Source organism: Oryza glaberrima, chromosome 10 (genome assembly GCF_000147395.1).
Source record: "Oryza glaberrima chromosome 10, OglaRS2, whole genome shotgun sequence".
Taxonomy (NCBI): domain Eukaryota; kingdom Viridiplantae; phylum Streptophyta; class Magnoliopsida; order Poales; family Poaceae; genus Oryza; species Oryza glaberrima.
In genome coordinates this window covers 13,619,530-13,636,092 of record NC_068335.1, presented here as the reverse complement: position 1 = coordinate 13,636,092, position 16,563 = coordinate 13,619,530, and the positions used below count along the sequence as shown (strand labels likewise).

Genomic DNA, 16,563 nt, shown 5'->3' with positions numbered 1-16,563 from the left:
GTATGTTTTGATATTTATGGACAATTTCGTTGGGGGACATAGTTGTAGGTTAGATTTTATTTTATTGCAAATTCAAGTTTTTAAAAAATGCAATATGCTAATATGTCGGTTAATGTTGTAGATGGATAGATTAGTACGATTGCACTATGGTGGTTCGGTGGTAGAGCAAAGTAACAGTGGTAGCAATTTGGAGGGGATGAGTGTTAAGCAACTTATATTTGGTGGAAAACCTAGTTTTGAGGAGTTAGTTTGTCGTACAAAGGATGTGCTGGGGTGGAGCAATCAGTCTATAGCTATACAAGGTAGATATGATGTTGGAGCAGGACCCATTTCACACAAGTACATGCTAGATTTGAATGGGGAGTTGGAGTGGAACACATATGTGGATATAGTGTTGGGCTCCCAATTCAAGTCGCTTGAGGTGGTTGCTTCGAAGCTTGATCGTACTGACTGCAGAGATGATTCTTTTGACCTCAATCGCACACTGTTTTATGATGAACCAAACTATGAAGCATTTGATGATGAAGGAGCTATGAAAAGTCAGTCGGTTAAGTCTTTGACAGTTGAGGAAGTCATAGAATCTCAAGGGATAGGGGTTGATGTTAACATGCAAAAGAAGGAAGCAGTTGATGCGAATGAGGGAAGGAGTCAGGAATCTGAAAGGGTGGAGATAAATGTGGAGTTGCAGAAGGAGGAAGCAGCTGATGCTAATAAGAAAAGCAGGCTTGAATCAGAAGGGGTGGAGGTAAATGTGGAATTGCAGAAGGAGGAAGCAATAGAGGTGAATGAGGCAAGGAGTTCAGGCAGTTCCGATAGTTGGAAATCATGTTGATGATGATAATGAAGTGGCAGATGGATCAATGGGGGGAGGTGGAGAAGAGCGTACTACTGATGCTCAATTAGCATCCTTGGTGCGGTTCTGTTTTCGAGACAAAATATATACTCGGAGGGAGTGTGAGGAGACTTTGTTGATGAATGGATTGAGTGTTGATTTGCTGCACGAACATTCAGAGGAGTATGATGACACACATGAGGAGGGATATGAGGTTGAGTATGCCGTAGACTTAGATGACGATCGTCCAGTAGCCAAGATGTCTCAGGAAGAAAGGGAGGTGTTTGAGAAATTAGTTGGACGCAATCCAGAGGTTGTTCAGTTCGAGGATGTTAGCAATTCTGAGCTAGCAGTAGTTGATGGAGGAGTAACATACAATGGCATCATCGATGCAATGGGTGAGGAGCCAAAGAAGGGTTTGGAATTTAAATCTCTTGAGCTATTACAGATATGGCTGCAGAGTTATTCGATTAGTGTGCATCGTCCATTCCATGTGAAGCACTCCAACACTTCTAAAAAGTATACGGTGGCCTGCATCGAAGAATCATGCGAATGGCAGGTTCGTGCAAGGAAGACTAAGGATGGGAGGTGGAGAGTTACCGGTGTAGGCAAAGAGCACACATGTTGTAGTGCTGAGGCTTCGGGCAAGCACTTGCAACTAACTTCTAAGTTCATCGGTAATAGGTTGCAACCATTTGTCCGAGCTGAGCCGACATTGACTCCTGCTACTATAGTTGAGGCTGTGGAGGCCATATGGCACTATCGTCCTTTGTACGGCAAAGCTTGGCGTGCAAAGCAGGTGGCCATGAAGAACATATGGGGAGATTGGGATGAGGCATATGTTCGGCTCCCAACGCTTCTAAATGCTATTAAGGCTAAGAACCCCACAATGCATTATGTTGTTGAGCCTCACCCAGAGAGGTCGAGGCCGGTGGATGGGGTAATGAGACGTGTATTTGGGCGTGCCGCATGGATCTTTGGGCAGTGTGTGGAGGCCTTCAACCACATGCGTCCAGTGATAGCTATTAATGGTACCTTCTTAACAGGGAAATTTCAAGGTACTTTGCTGACAGCAATTGGTTCTGATGCGGGTTTGCAACTAGTCCCCTTAGCCTTTGCTCTGGTAGAGAGGGAGAATAACTACAACTGGGAGTGGTTCATCAGTATGATTAGGAGACGCTTGATAGGACCCAACAAAGAGTGCGAGCCATATCTAGATCCAACTCAATGGCCAAGTTATGACGGTGAGGTGTTTGTACCAGACTTGTCAAAGATGATTGTTACTCCTGGCAGAAGAAGAACTAAAAGGTTCATCAATGACATGGATAGGGGATACAAGGGGATCGGTCTTGGTCGGTCACAGAAGCCAGATGATGGCAATTCTGAGCGTGTAGTGCCTAACAGGTGTTCCATATGCCACGAAGTAAGTCATAAGAAGACTACATGCCCTAAGCGCGACAAGTCTAAGGATCGGCCCAGAAAACAACGATGCACTTGTAGAGGGGGAGAAGGTCCTAGTACACAGGTGGTTAGAATGCACAGTTTGTTTTTGTTTCATTGCATCATTCATATTTGCATGTCAATAATTTCTGTTAAATTCACAATTTGCTTACTTTTACTATTTCACTTATATTTACATGTTTCTAACTTTTTCCATATGCAGGATAGCGCATGCCCTAGCTCTGGAGCCGCAGTACGAGGAGAGGCACCGAGCTCGTAGGATAGCGGAGGGAGGGGTAATATACTATTAATTGCTTATTATTCACTTGTTCAATTGTTCAATGAATCTCACTTGTTCAATTGTTGTTTTGTGCACAGGGTCTGAAGCCGTTGCAGATTCGAGGGCACTTGGCAGGGGATATGCCCTTCGACAACCGCTACATCCCTCGACTACGGGCCGCCAAGCTCTTGCCGTTCATCACCATGGCTCAGAGGCCAATGCCTGTTTACAACGGGCCAGCACTCACAGCGCTCGTCGACCAGTGGCGACCGGAGACACACACCTTCCACCTTCCTTGTGGCGAGCTGACGGTGACACTCGAGGACGTCGCCATGATCCTGGCTCTCCCCATCCAGGGGAGAGCGGTCACCGGTGACACAAGCTCGGGTAACTGGCGACTGACGGTGGCCAACTACCTTGGAGTCGAGCCTCCGGAAGCCCCTACCGGTCAGAGGCTTACGAAGACTTCTAGAGTTTCCCTCCAGTGGTTGCGCACCACCTTCAGTCACTGCCCGTAGGACGCTGACGACTTGACGGTCGATCGTTATTGCAGGGCGTACGTGCTCTACTACTTCGGCAGTGTGTTGTTTCCTGATTCAGGTGGTGACATGGCTTCTTGGATGTGGCTTCGTCTTCTAGGGGATTGGACAGAGGCAGGGCAGTACAGTTGGGGTTCGACAGCCCTAGCTTGGTTGTACAAGCAGCTGTGTGATGCCTGCCAGCGTCTTTCTAACACCTCCAACCTAGCAGGCTGTGTGTGGTTGTTGCAGGTTCAATTTCTTTTATTTTTTGTACATTCCACCATCATATCGTTCCTCTGAGCACTTGTACTTGTGAACATTGTCTCGCAGATTTGGATGTGGATTAGGCTTCCCGTTGGACGACCGATGTGGCACAAACACCCTCAGTGGCCGTGGCAGCAGGAGGAGAGGCGTCCCACGGTTGCTTTTCTTTGGGAGCTTGTCCCACAGCTAGTAGTAGGGCGCAAAAATGAGGCCTACTACCACTACACAAATGAGATGGATTGCCTCCAGCCTCAGCACGTGAGTTACTAATTAATTTTTTCTGATGTACTTGTTATTTTCTAACGGTGGCCTAACATGTTCTTTTTGCGAAACCAGGTGGTGTGGCAGCCGTATGAGCACATAGGGATCAACATCAACGCCATGTGCTACATACCAGAGGATATGAAGTTTCTCAGATGCCCATTGATTTGCTTCTACGCCGTTGAGTGGCAGCTCATCCATCGCGTGCTAAGGCAGTTCGGCTTGCGTCAACCCATATCAGAACCATTCCCGACGGGGCTCGACCTCCACAAGTAAGATTTGCATTGTGCATATCATTTTCAAACTTTCTCTTCGGCATTTGTTACTCAAGTTCTAACCAAATTATTTGTTTTGTTGAATGACTGTAGGTTGGACCGCAGGAAGAACAAGAAGATTACGGACTGGCATGCTCATCATCTCCATCTTATTGAGCGGTGGGACAACACAGCAGCTAACGTTCTGCCTCACGGAGTGGAGCACAACAAGACATACTTCGACGAGTACCTAGCTTGGCTCCTGAGGAACTACCGCCTTTTCCTTCGGCCGGCATGGACTCTAGCTGACATAGCTACAGATCCCGAGGATGTTGAGGAGATGAACTAGTATGACACCCACACTCGAGCAGGGGCGACGGTCGAGTACGGGCCTGTACGTGACCGAGTGGTAAGTATTAAGGCTCAGAGTTGTTCATTTCACATACACCTACATGTTCTCACAATATTAAATCCACTTGCAGGCACGTGAGCTGATGAGGTCCGTGAACGACGCGGGTGTTGCCCTTGGCACACCTGCTGGGTCAGAGAATGAAGTTGGGATACTTCGGAGCGCACTTCAGGTAATTAACCAATTAGTTCAATCCATGAATCATTTCACTTGCCTCTGACTAATTTGTTTTGTTCTTGCAGAGGCTAAAACAACGAAGTCGGATGTTAGCGGCAAGACTTGGTTGTAGGTCCACAGATGTAGTCGACCCACAACCAAGACTAACGCGGACACAGGCCGGAGAAACAAGTCAACAAAAAGCTGAAGAGGAAGGTGAGGAAGAACATGATGAAGGGGAGGAAGGACATGAGGAAGGGGAAGAAGGAGATGGACAGAGTGATGAAGAGGAAGAGGAACAACCCGAAGAAATCAGGTCATCTCAGCTTGCAGGTGCCCCGCAGCCATCACAACCTTCCCAGGGTCGCCCGCAGAGAAAGAGGGCACCGGTGGACCGGTACACACCTTCCACTAGTGGCCGGAGGGGTCGGCACTAGTGGATTACTTTGTACTTAACACTCTAGGCAGCGTTAGACTTATATCAAACTCTAGATGATGGTTGATGGATGTGTTGAACTCTATATTTTGTGATGGTTGATGGATGTAATGAACTCTAAATACTGTGATGGTTGATAGATGTTCAGTTGCTGTGATGTGTTAAATACTATGTGGCTGTCAATTTTGTGATGCTAAATACTTGTGTGATGCTGTCAATTTCTGTGTGGCTGGCTGCGCTATGCCAGCCACTGCTTGACCTCAGCGCCAAATAGAATGGCGCTGAGATTGTACAGGTCAGCGCCAGAGCAATTGGCGCTGAGGTGCACAAGATCAGCGCAAATTCATTTGGCGCTGAGATATAGCCCACCCGGCGACCCAGCCATCCCTCGGGTGGCAACCTCAGCGCCAAACCGGCTAGCGCTGAGATGGCCGACCACAGCGCCAAGGTCTTTGGCGCTGAGATGCGGCTCAGCATCCCTTGGGAGGCAATCTTAGCGCCAAATCAGGTGGTGCTGAGATGGCCGTCCTCAGCGCCTTTTTGTTTGGCGCGGAGATTCAGCTCCCCCAAATGTCATCAGACGGCCATACACCGAAGGAAACGGCCGTCAAGTACTCAGCGCCGATGCGGTTGGCGCTGAGATGTTCAACCTCAGCGCCATGGTCGATGGCGCTGAGGTCGGGATCCAGATCTGGTGATAGTTTTTGCCAGGGACCAAATTTACAAATAGTTTTCAAAAAGGGCCAAATTGTCAAATTTTCGGCAGACTTCTACACAGAAAACCAAAGCATTTAACGTTATTGCTCTGACTTACTCTGACTCTAAGCCAGCTCTTCGCATCGGTAGGCGAGAAATAGATTAAAACACTTGCGTTCAGATTCGTTCACACTGCTTTGGAGTACTACTTGCGTAGAATTAGCTTGCAGAGAATCACTATTTTCTTTTTTCTATAGAAAACTGTCTATCAACAGTAGTACTTGATGAGGGCATTTGGGTAGTTTTGCAGCTATGCTAATTTTACCTTGAGTTTCTAGGATTCGACTTTTACTGAGACGGAGGGAGTATATTGTTAAACTATAAACGCGGTATGGCTTAACGTAGTTAGAGTGGAGTAGCCGCCGCAGCCTTCGAGCTACGACTAAACAAAAGAGGGCCTACGAGGATAGGGAGATACATGTGTCGGCTTTCTATTGAGTACTCCCTCTGTCCTAAAAAAACAAATCTACAACGATCTGAACAGAGGTATATCCAGATTCGTAGTCCTAGAATGTGTCACATTCAGTATTAGGTTGGTTTTTTTATGTGACGGAGGAAGTACAATCCGAGCTGGACGTAGGGGTAGGGGCCGCCCCCATAGGCAGCCTCGAATGATCGAATTTTACGTAAAGGCCCCGTGAAATTGTAGGATTGTACTTGGGAAGCCTGGGCGGATGAGAGTAAGGATAATACAGTAGTAGGCTACAAACTTAACTATAAGCTTACGTGGAAAAAATATAAAGAAAAATAAAAAGTGTTGACTTCTTATATAAGAGCTAGCTATATACTTGCTCTAAGATATTTACATTAAATTCATTGTAAGAGAGAGGGGAGAGAAAAATAGCCAATAGTTTTAAGCCCATGTTCTAAACAGCTAATGCAGTTTAGCTATTCTTCGTTTTTCGTTAGCACGCTTTTCAAACTACTAAACGGTATGTTTCTTGTAAAAATTTTCTATATAAAAGATGCTTTAAAATTCAAATAAATTTATTTTTCAAATTTTTAATAATTAATACTTAATTAATTATATGCTAATCACGTTTCTCATTTTACTGGAAGCTAATCATCCCAACGCAACCGCTGAAAAAGAACGCGGCCTTGGTATGAGCTAATAGCCAATAGTTAACTATACTATTAAACTTGTTGTGATTATGACCTGTAGTCTACCCTAAGAGTAAGTATAATAGGGCAATAGCAGCTAGCGATATATATGCCACGTCGTTTTTCGTGATGATCTGGAGGAGAAAGGCGGGATAAGAGAGAGCAAGCCGGTGACCAAAAATAGTCGCTGATTGTTGGTGCCATCCACAAACATGCTGATATCATGTGGTTCTGTCCGACCGGCGATGCGAGTGTCCACCTAAAGACTAGGCTATGGTGTATTTAGTTCACACTAAAATTAAAATTTTGGTTGAAATTAGAATGATGTGATGGAAAAGTTGGAAGTTTATGTATGTAGAAAAGTTTTGATGTGATAGAAAAATTAGAAGTTTGATGAAATAGTTTGGAACTTAAACTCGGCCTATGTTTGATACTAATTGCCAAACATATCAAGCGTATTTATTAGGAACAGACTGGTGATTGAACCGTTGAGACACTTGGTTCAATGGTTTCTTTGTTGGACCGGTGATCGCTCAAACCAATAGTTTAAAGCCGCTCAAATTCACACGTGTTGTAAAGTTTTAGATTTACCAATAGATAGGCTGTGTTTAGATAGGGGTAAAAATTTTTGTCGTGTGATATTAAATATATGGACACACATTTAAAGTATTAAACGTAGTCTAATAACAAAACAAATAATCCGTCTGTAAACTGCGAGACGAATTTATTAAGCCTAATTAATCCATTATTAACAAATATTTACTGTAGCACCACATTATCAAATCATGGAGCAATTAGGCTTAAAAGATTCGTCTAACAAATTAGTCACAATCTGTATAATTAGTTATTTTTTTAGTCTATATTTAATACTTCATGCAAGTATTCAAACGTTCGATGTGATAAGGTGAAAAATTTTAGGGTGGGATCTAAACAGGGCCATAGTATGGTTGGTGGAAACAGGAAGGTTTTGGGTTTTTATCCGGTTCTAAGAAAACCCGTCCGATTCAACTTAGTTTATAGCGGCTCGAATGCATGGCTGATCTTTTATCTGGATTGGCTAAGGGCATGGTTCTGGTTTTCTTTTCTAGTTCGTGTTGGAATTAATGAATGGGCCTTAGCCCACTCAAAGATTAATTCTTTGGAAAATCATAAAAGCCCACCTCATGGGATGGCATGCATGTGGAGTTTAGTACCACCTTGCTTATTCTAGGAGAGGGGGACCTCCTTAAAAGGGAGGATGCCCTCCTAGCCATTTGAAGCATGTGTGGTGGAGAGAAGAGGGGAAACACGCGCGCGCTCGCTCGCCTCGCCTCGCCGGGCCGGGCCGGCGGCGCGCGTGCACGACGTACGCGTCGAATGGTCCGAAAAATTGGCTCCTCATCCTTGCGCAGATGCAGCCTGGAGTCCGGATAAGTTACGCGCGACTTATCCGGTTCGGTTACGCGCAGTAGAGATCGTGCGGGCGCCCTGATCAAGCGACCCTTCTCTATATAAATCGACCCGCCGTCTTCACGCAACACACGCGAAATCAATCTAGGGTTTGCCGTCAACTCGACTACTCCATCTCGCTCGCTGGCGTGCACCGGCGATCGGGAGAGCAGGTCTCCGGAACCTCTGCCTTCGACGTCCTGCATCGGGAGAAGGCGGCAATAAGGTTTTTGGGAAGCGCTTCGCGCGACTGCTCCCTGTTCGTTCGCGACGGCTCGTCTTCCTCTTCGCTCGCGTGTTTCGTACCTTCGTAGATGCTTGCAAAAAGTTTCGACCAAGCAGCCGGTCTGTCCGTCAACTCGGTACGTGTTCAATATGTTGCGCATATTTGATCTGTTCATGTTATACTGTGTAGTTTACATGTGTAGATCTAATGATGCGTTCATGCTAGTTTTCATCTGTAATGTCATGATTTATTTATGGAATAGATTAAATCATTATATGCCTATAATCTCAACAGTTCGGTCCTAATAACAGGTATAATAAAAAATGATAATAAATAGTTAAATTTTCCGTGGATAAATGGACGTAACCACGTGGGCACATTGGGGCTGACAAACCAAAACAGGCTTAACCAGATTTATTATCTGGGCAGGGCCAATAACACAGCACAAAACTTATAGCCGATCCGATGTTACAATTTTGGCTGAAAAAAAATCATCAGCTCTACAGTAATTCAAAAAATAAACCTAAAAAATAGGGAAATCTACAGTATATCCCCATCTTGTCATCTCCGCGCCGGTTTCCATCTCGCGAGTAGAGCTGCCGCCGCCGTCCTGTGCTTCCGCCGCATTCCGGTGAGCATCCGAATCTTCTCTCTCGTTCATCTCTGTTTCTCCCAGTCCAACCCAACTTCTGTCTTGAAATTCGCTCGCATTAATCATAGCTCTCTTTTCTCTTGCTGATTGGCCTTAACCTAGTTATAATAAGTAAAAGTTTGATTTCTTTTCTTTCCCCCAATAAAAGTTTCTTAGCTAGTTGTTGATTCCAATGGCGGATATAGGATTTTATAAATGAGGTACGATAAACTAATTTATTTATAAAACAATAAATTATCTAATTGTTATACAATATTATCTCTAAAGAAATGTAAAATAATCCAATACATATAATAAACTAGGCAGAGAAGTTGCCTATCTTAAACTTTGTAAGTTTTACAATCTGTATGATAAAATTGTACAATGCTAACGGAGGCTATCTAGACGACAATGGTATATTATAAAAGTTAAGCAAAATACAATGACATATTAGAACTTGACAAACCCAATGACATATTGTAGAGCAGGGACAAAATCAGTGACACACAATGGATTGTCTCTATTTTTATGGTTGTTCGCTTAATTACCTATCTACTATGATGCGGCATTTTTAGAAAAAGTTAAATTTTATACTGTAAGTTCATATCTTACACATTAAATTACATACACTTATAATATAATTTTCAAATTATAAAATGCCCTATTCTCATTTTATAGGAGAAATATGGAAAAATGATTTATTATCTATTTAATTATGAGAAAAATATTAGTCCAAATTAACATATATGTAGAAAATAAAAAACAATACGAAAGAATTACGAAAATACGTACTAATGTAGTCATCATATATAATGCAATCAGAAAAGAAGACCACAGGCGAATGCTTTATTATCATAGGCGAATGCTTTATTATTGAGCAAAAACGATGGTATTATTTTTATCATGTTTTAACGAAATCTATCTAACCATAATTAATCAGTCCGTGTTAATAGAAATTTGTACCGTCATGCATCAACATATCATGATATTATTAGTTATAGCTAAGTACACCAGCCCAACCATACTTAGCATATCATAAGACTATCGGGTAATGGACAATTATCTTTAATTGTGCTAGAGAAAAAAAAGTACTCCCTCCGTCCCATAAAAAACCAACCTCGGACTGGATGTGTCACATCCTAGTAAAACGAATCTAGACATGCATATGTTCAGATTTGTTGTACTAGAATATGCCACCCCAGTTCTAGATTCGTTTTTTGGGACAAAGGGAGTAAATTACAGTCTATATTATGTATTCTTAAAAATTCTTAAAATTTTTCATATAATGTTATCCTTTAACCATTATTTTCATTTACACAATAGCTAACTTTACATTTCAATTTAGACCACCTTATTCTATCCATCTCCAAGTCCGACGACTCAGCAATCACTCCGCACATTAACTCTCTCTCTCCATTTTCTTTTTCCCTCCGACAGTTGGATAACCGATAGATCTAGCAAGAAGGAGCCCGGATATAGCACATTCGCTCTTCGTTGGGTCAGTTCCTGCCTCCCAAAGTCCCTGCAAGCTCGACATCCCCGACCTTAACGGCAACCATAACAATAGTGTGTATCACAATAGGGTAGGAGAAAAAGACATGTCGGTTACTAGAGGATAAGGTTGCGCATGTAAAGGCAAAGAGGAGGAACGATAGTGGCTCATGGAGAAAGAGCGGTGATGACGGTGTGTAGAGTGGCAGTTAGTTGCTTGTGGTATGAGGAATTTGTTGTTGACACAATCGCTTAATTTTTTCTTAAGTATTGATGATACATGGGTCACCAATTATATAAAGAAATAGTACTAGCTAGTTTTAAAATACTACCTCGGTCCCAAAATAAATGCAGCCGTGAAAATTCGTGTCAAACTTTTGACCGTCCGTCTTATTTGAAAAGTTTATGAAAAAATTAAAATAAATTAGTCACACGTAAAAAACTATTCATGTTTTATCATCTAATAATAATAAAAATATTAATATCTACTATTATAAAAATTGAAGATGTTTTTGTCGGTATTTTAGTACGTCATCCGTGTATGAGTCGGTTTTTAAGTTCGATTGCTTTTGGAAATACATATCCGTATTTGAGTCGGTTTTTAAGGTCGTTCACTTTTGTTAATAAAGAAAGAATCATATAAGAAATCTGTTTAAAAAAACTCATGCTAATTGAGACGATCAAACTCCTAACTGCAGCCTATGATTTTCTAAAAAATATATATCCAAGTGAACTCCTACAGTGAATTTCATCTTAACTAAACCATATAACAATAATAAGATTAAAATAGACTTTATCCGTTGCAACGTACGGGTATTTTTTTAGTCATAAAAATATTTCAAATAAGATAAACGGTAAAACGTCGAATGTGAATAATACAAAACTGTATTTATTTTGGGACGGAGGGAGTAGTAAATAAAAATATTAAGATAAGGGCGGAGTAGTCGAGAGTATATCGCGAAAAAGAAAAAGAAATCTCCCGTTTGGTCTCGTTCTCGTTGTCTCCTCCGCTCCTTGCGCCGCCGCCAAGACGAGTCGCGGCTGAACAGGGGAGGGCCGGGTGGCGATCTCCATCTGGCGAGCAGAGCAGCGGAGGGGAGGGGATCCTGGTGAGCATCCGCGTCCTCTTTCTGATTCATCTCTCTCTCTCTCTCTCTCCCACCCCACCGGGGCTGGAATTTGCTTGCCTTCGTGAACCCTACTAGCTTCTCTTCTAGATCTTCTCCTCCTCCTTAATTTGATAGCCTTAAACCTCTCTTAATTCAAGTAATAACAGTTTGTTTGTTCACCCAAAAGTTTGTCCCAAGTTGGATCCGCCCCTGGTTGATTCATCTATAATGTTCCGTAGGACAAGCGTGGTTGCAGATAATTCTGCCCTTTGCTAACTAAGCTCCCCTAGAAAGGGAATTTTTTTTTATTTTATGTCCAACTCATTTGATTTCATTCTTTGAGGTTATGTTTTGCCCTCAGATCAGGTATTATATTGCAGGGCTTTGGTCCAAAGCTGTAATGATGTATATGCATCATAGTCGTCTGTTATCTACAAAAACAATGAAGCGGTGTAGTTAATAATAGTCAACTGATTTTGCTCATGAGAATTCACTGGAATTTTCTATGATCTACACTTGAACTTCTTTGTATAGTGCTGCCTTTTTAGCTATTTGACAGTTCTTGGGTATCTGAATTGTGTTGTTAGAATTACTTGCTGGAATCATGCTTGTTCTTAGTTCTTACAGTCACTGTTTATTCACTTCTTACAGAGATGGTCAGTGCCACTAACTGCTGAAGCTATTGCTATACTATTACTGGTACTAGCTTTCAATTTTCATTCATTATTGTTTGTTACTAGTACTATACTAGTCAAGAGGCGGTCTAATAATCCTTTGCATTCTTGCCATGTGGGGTTCAGGTTCAGGGGCATCTCCTCTTTTCTTTCCCTTGCCGCCATTAGCCCAAGCAGCTATCTGGATTCTGGAGTAGTTCTCTAGCGCACGAACAGCATCCGTGACGAAGCTCATCCATGGCAGCGGCACCGACGAGAGCGGAGGCGCTGTCCCTCTTCCGGTCCCTCCTCCGCACGGCAAGGCAGTTCTCTGACTACAACATCCGCGAGTACACGCGCCGCCGCGCCGCGGACGCCTTCCGTGAGAACCGTGCCCTCGGCGATGCGGCTGCCGCGGCGGCAGTGTTCGCGGACGGGAAGAAGCAGCTGGAGGTGGCAAAGCGGCAGGCGGTGGTGTACTCTCTGTACGCCCCAAAGGCCAAGAGCATCATGGAGATGAAGCTGCAGTGATCGGTGCAACTAAAACTGAGATGTTATTATGTTTGCTAGATAATTTCCATGACATGGTTGCTATGAGTTCAATAAACTAGTCAATTCCACAATTCCGGTCTCTTGTGTTCAACATGCCATTACCTGTTAGGCAGGGCACCTGCCTTTTCAACATGCCATTAACTGTAAGCCAATCTGTTTGGTGGCTTTGCAATTATCCTGCTGCCCCTGGTTTTCCTAGACCTGTGCTAGCTTTGGCTTCTACCATGCACACTACTAGTTCTCATCACAGTGGTAACTGTGGTTGGATTGGTGTCGATTGCTGCACTTATCTACTGTTTGATGAAATGCCACAGTGATCCACCCTGCACTTTAAAACCCAAACAAGCCGGGAGTCTGTAGAGCTTGAGCTGCTTGTTGCTTTCCTTATGAGAGGGCTAAGAATAGATTGCATATGTACTAAATACAAGTTTTGGAAATCAGACCATAACTCTAGCAAGCTGGTCGTAGTTAGCATGGTGAATTGTTGAGGGGCTGAAGAAATATCCCTGAGATAGTAGTATTCTGTCAGAATGCATGCCACCAATTAACTACAGAATCATGTACTGATAGTACTATGGTACTTAGCTTGGATTTGATATGTGATCACTTATCATTGATATATTCCAATGAAATGCTTGTAGCATTTCAAGAGCTGCTTTAGTGGATCCCAGAAGGGCAACTAAAAAGGGAGGGGAAAACAAGATGATTGCTTTACCCACTAAACTATGCTTGCTCTGATGACCTGGCCTTTCTCCTGTTAAGTGAGCTTTGACGTTTTTTGCCCAGAAGCTAATGGATATCATGTTGATAAAAGAGCAACTTCTAGTCTTTTATATCCATTCCTTGAAAAGAACAGGGCCATAGTACTGATTGATACTGGTTAGAGAATTGTGCATGTCCCATGAAGTTATTATTGTTAGTCAAACTGTGCAGAAGGAAGATCCATAGACTGAGATTGTAGGATCCATCATCCCATTTGAGACCATTATAACGTAAACTTTTTTATTTGATTCCATAGAATGATGTTCTGAACTAGAAGCCTTTTGTTTTTTTTGTTGAACTCATAATATCAGGTTCTAAACTATAAATCCTTTTCTTGTTGAACATTAAAACGTGTTCTGAACCAGGAACAATAATTTTTGAAATCAAGCTGAGTACCGTTGGTACATATTTGCTTATCATCAGCATTATGTGCTTTTGCTTTAGGATTCGCAGGGTTTTCTTTTGGTTGCCTCTGAAGTGGGACCAATATTTATCTCCTGTATCTCTTGGTGAATTTTTCTTAAATTTGTTCTAGGCGCACATCTGTTGTTATTTGTGTTGAAATCGATTAGACAATTGGAATTCTGCTATTTGGTTGTTCATTGCCTCGTAAAAGTGCATCTATTGACGAGTTAACTTGTAGATTTCTCTTTGAACCTGCCAGACGGAACCTTGTAATTTTCTATTACTATAGTCTGAATTGCGGTTTACGCAAATGGATTCCATCATAGCCCTGGAAAATAAACATTTAAATTTGGCAGAGGAATTTATTGGAGGAGCAAGTTACGTAACCTTCGCATTCAGAGAAATGCTAATGGTTCTCTTTGGCGGGCATAGCTTCTATGCCTTGTTCATACTTCCTCCGTCGGACAAAAGCACAAATCTAAGTATTACTTAGATATGAAATATTCTAATACAACAAACCTGTTCAGATTTACTGTACTTAGATATAGATTTACTGTACTTAGATATATCTAGTTCTAGCTTCGTTTTTTTAGGAGAGAGAAAGTAGTCTTGTGGCAGGAAGTGTGTTCAGAGTGAAGTACACTGCACTTTCAGAAAATCTGCAGGAGGAAGGAAACGGAGGAGTCCCCTCCCCTACGGTATGCGGTGGGGTTGTTAGAGAATGAGCAATGGGTATCCTCAACCCATGCCTTCGCAAACGCCGTCCCGCTTCTGTCGCCGGGCCATGCCCCTGGAGGGAGGCGTGACCCCCACGAGGGGAACGAGGGCCTCCACTCCCTTTTCCTGAGCCACGGCTCATGGTCCCGTCTTCCCTGCCTCATCCCTTTTGGATTTTCCTTCTTGCCCTTCTCGCCTCAGCCGCTAACAAGGCCTCCATCCGACGGAGTGGAGCAAGACGAGCCCGCACACAGCTACAGCCACCATCATGACCTCCTCTATCGGCACCGCGCCCGCCACCGCCTCTACCTCCTCCTCGATGCGGCATGCTGCCGCTCCATCCCGACCTGGCCGGTGGGGGGGGGGGGGGTTGGCAGATCCGCCTATGACGGCGCTGGATCTTCCGCCCCCGAACGGCAACGTCGCGAGGCGAAGGAGGCCGGCGACGACGCGATGCGGGGAGGACGATGACGGTGCAAGGTAGGGAGGACGGCGACAGAAGAGAGAGGGAGAGAGTGCCGTCAGCCACCCATTGCTCGCCGTTGGCCACCGCGCCCCGCTCCCGTGCTATGAAAGAGAGAGGGAGAGAGCGGTGGAGCTTGTGCGCCATCAGCCAACCGCCGCTTGCCGTTGGCCACCGCTCCCCGCTCCTGTGCTTTGAAAGAGAGAGTGGGGGAGCTCACGCGCCATCAGCCACCCGCTGCTCGTCGTCGGCCACCATGGCGGCGCGCTAGGCCTGAGTTGGAGGCGGCGCGGTAGGGCGGCGTCATTGGGAGCGAAGAGGGAGAGAGAGCGAAGAGAGGTGATGAGAAGAGAAGAGAAGAGATGGGCTAAAAAAGTAAGGGTAGGGGAGGAAAAAAATACATGTGGCTACGTGGGTTGAGGCATCCCAATGTGGGTTAGAGTACCTCTACCCGATTACTTGAGATTTTGAAGAACTCAGCTACAAGTACCCCCCATTGAGAGATGGCTGTCCCATGAAGTGGCTCCGGTTAGTGGGAACACCCATGAAGTGAATTTGGTTGTACATGGTTTTTCCTTCCTGTTTTTCATGCCCACCACCTCCTCACCTGTCCCTACCCTAATACTCCCTCCGTCTCATAATATAAGAGATTTTGACTTTTTGTTTGTACTGCTTGACCACTCAGCTTATTTAAAAAATTTGTGCAAATATAAAAAACGAAAAGTTATGCTTAAAGTACTTTGGATAATAAAGTAAGTCACAAATAAAATAAATAATAATTCTAAAATTTTTTGAATAAGACGAATGGTCAAATAGTATAAGCAAAAAGTTAAAATCCCTTATATTATGGGACGGATGGAGTACTATTTTTGTTTTGCTGTTCTCATCGCACGTAGTTTTTAAGGTTGTGTTCTTTCTCCACTTTTTCCAACCAGCACGCAAGCATTTTCAAAGTACTAAACAATATGTTTTTAAATATTATATAAAAATTATTTTAAAGAATCATATCAATCCTTTTTAAGAAAAAATAGCTAATAGTTAATTAACTATGCGTTAATGAGTTACTCTGTTTTGTTTTGTGTGCACGGGAGATTAGCTTCCAACACATTTAAAAAAACACAGCTGAAAATGACATCAGATACCAAACTTTTAAATAGAACTAGTTAATGATGCGCCGAAATGTCTTTATAATCATTAATGAGGTTCTCAAACAAGAGCATCACTGATGGGATATTCCACATGGGAGTGGGACATAGTAGTACTTATGCTAGTATGAAACACAAACCTTAGTTTTCAACAAAAGATTTTAAAAACATTTATTATTTTTATTGTAAATTGTTTTAAACATACCATGGGGAAGTACCATGAGAACAAAATTACTACTACTTCCTCCATTTCACATTATAAAATTACTAC

At 43.2% G+C, this 16,563-nt stretch overlaps 1 protein-coding gene across 2 annotated transcripts; it reads left to right on the top strand.

Annotated features, from left to right (window-relative positions):
• Positions 1–11,428: 11,428 nt before the first annotated feature.
• LOC127785749 (uncharacterized) lies at positions 11,429–12,975 on the top strand. 2 transcript variants are annotated; one of them, XR_008019868.1, is made up of 3 exons: positions 11,429–11,595; positions 12,247–12,294; positions 12,396–12,496. XR_008019868.1 is itself a non-coding variant. In XM_052313150.1 (2 exons), the coding sequence occupies exon 2, from the start codon at positions 12,507–12,509 to the stop codon at positions 12,777–12,779; it is 273 nt and encodes a 90-aa protein (XP_052169110.1). In that variant the 5' UTR covers positions 11,432–11,595; positions 12,396–12,506; the 3' UTR covers positions 12,780–12,975. The 2 variants fall into 2 exon arrangements, 1 of the variants encoding a protein (XP_052169110.1); XM_052313150.1 differs by lacking the exon at positions 12,247–12,294 and having other exon boundaries at positions 11,432–11,595; positions 12,396–12,975.
• Positions 12,976–16,563: the final 3,588 nt, after the last annotated feature.

Excerpts from the sequence above, each read along its gene's own strand:
- LOC127785749 (XM_052313150.1), top strand. The coding sequence starts at position 12,507 with ATGGCAGCGGCACCGACGAGAGCGGAGGCGCTGTCCCTCTTCCGGTCC.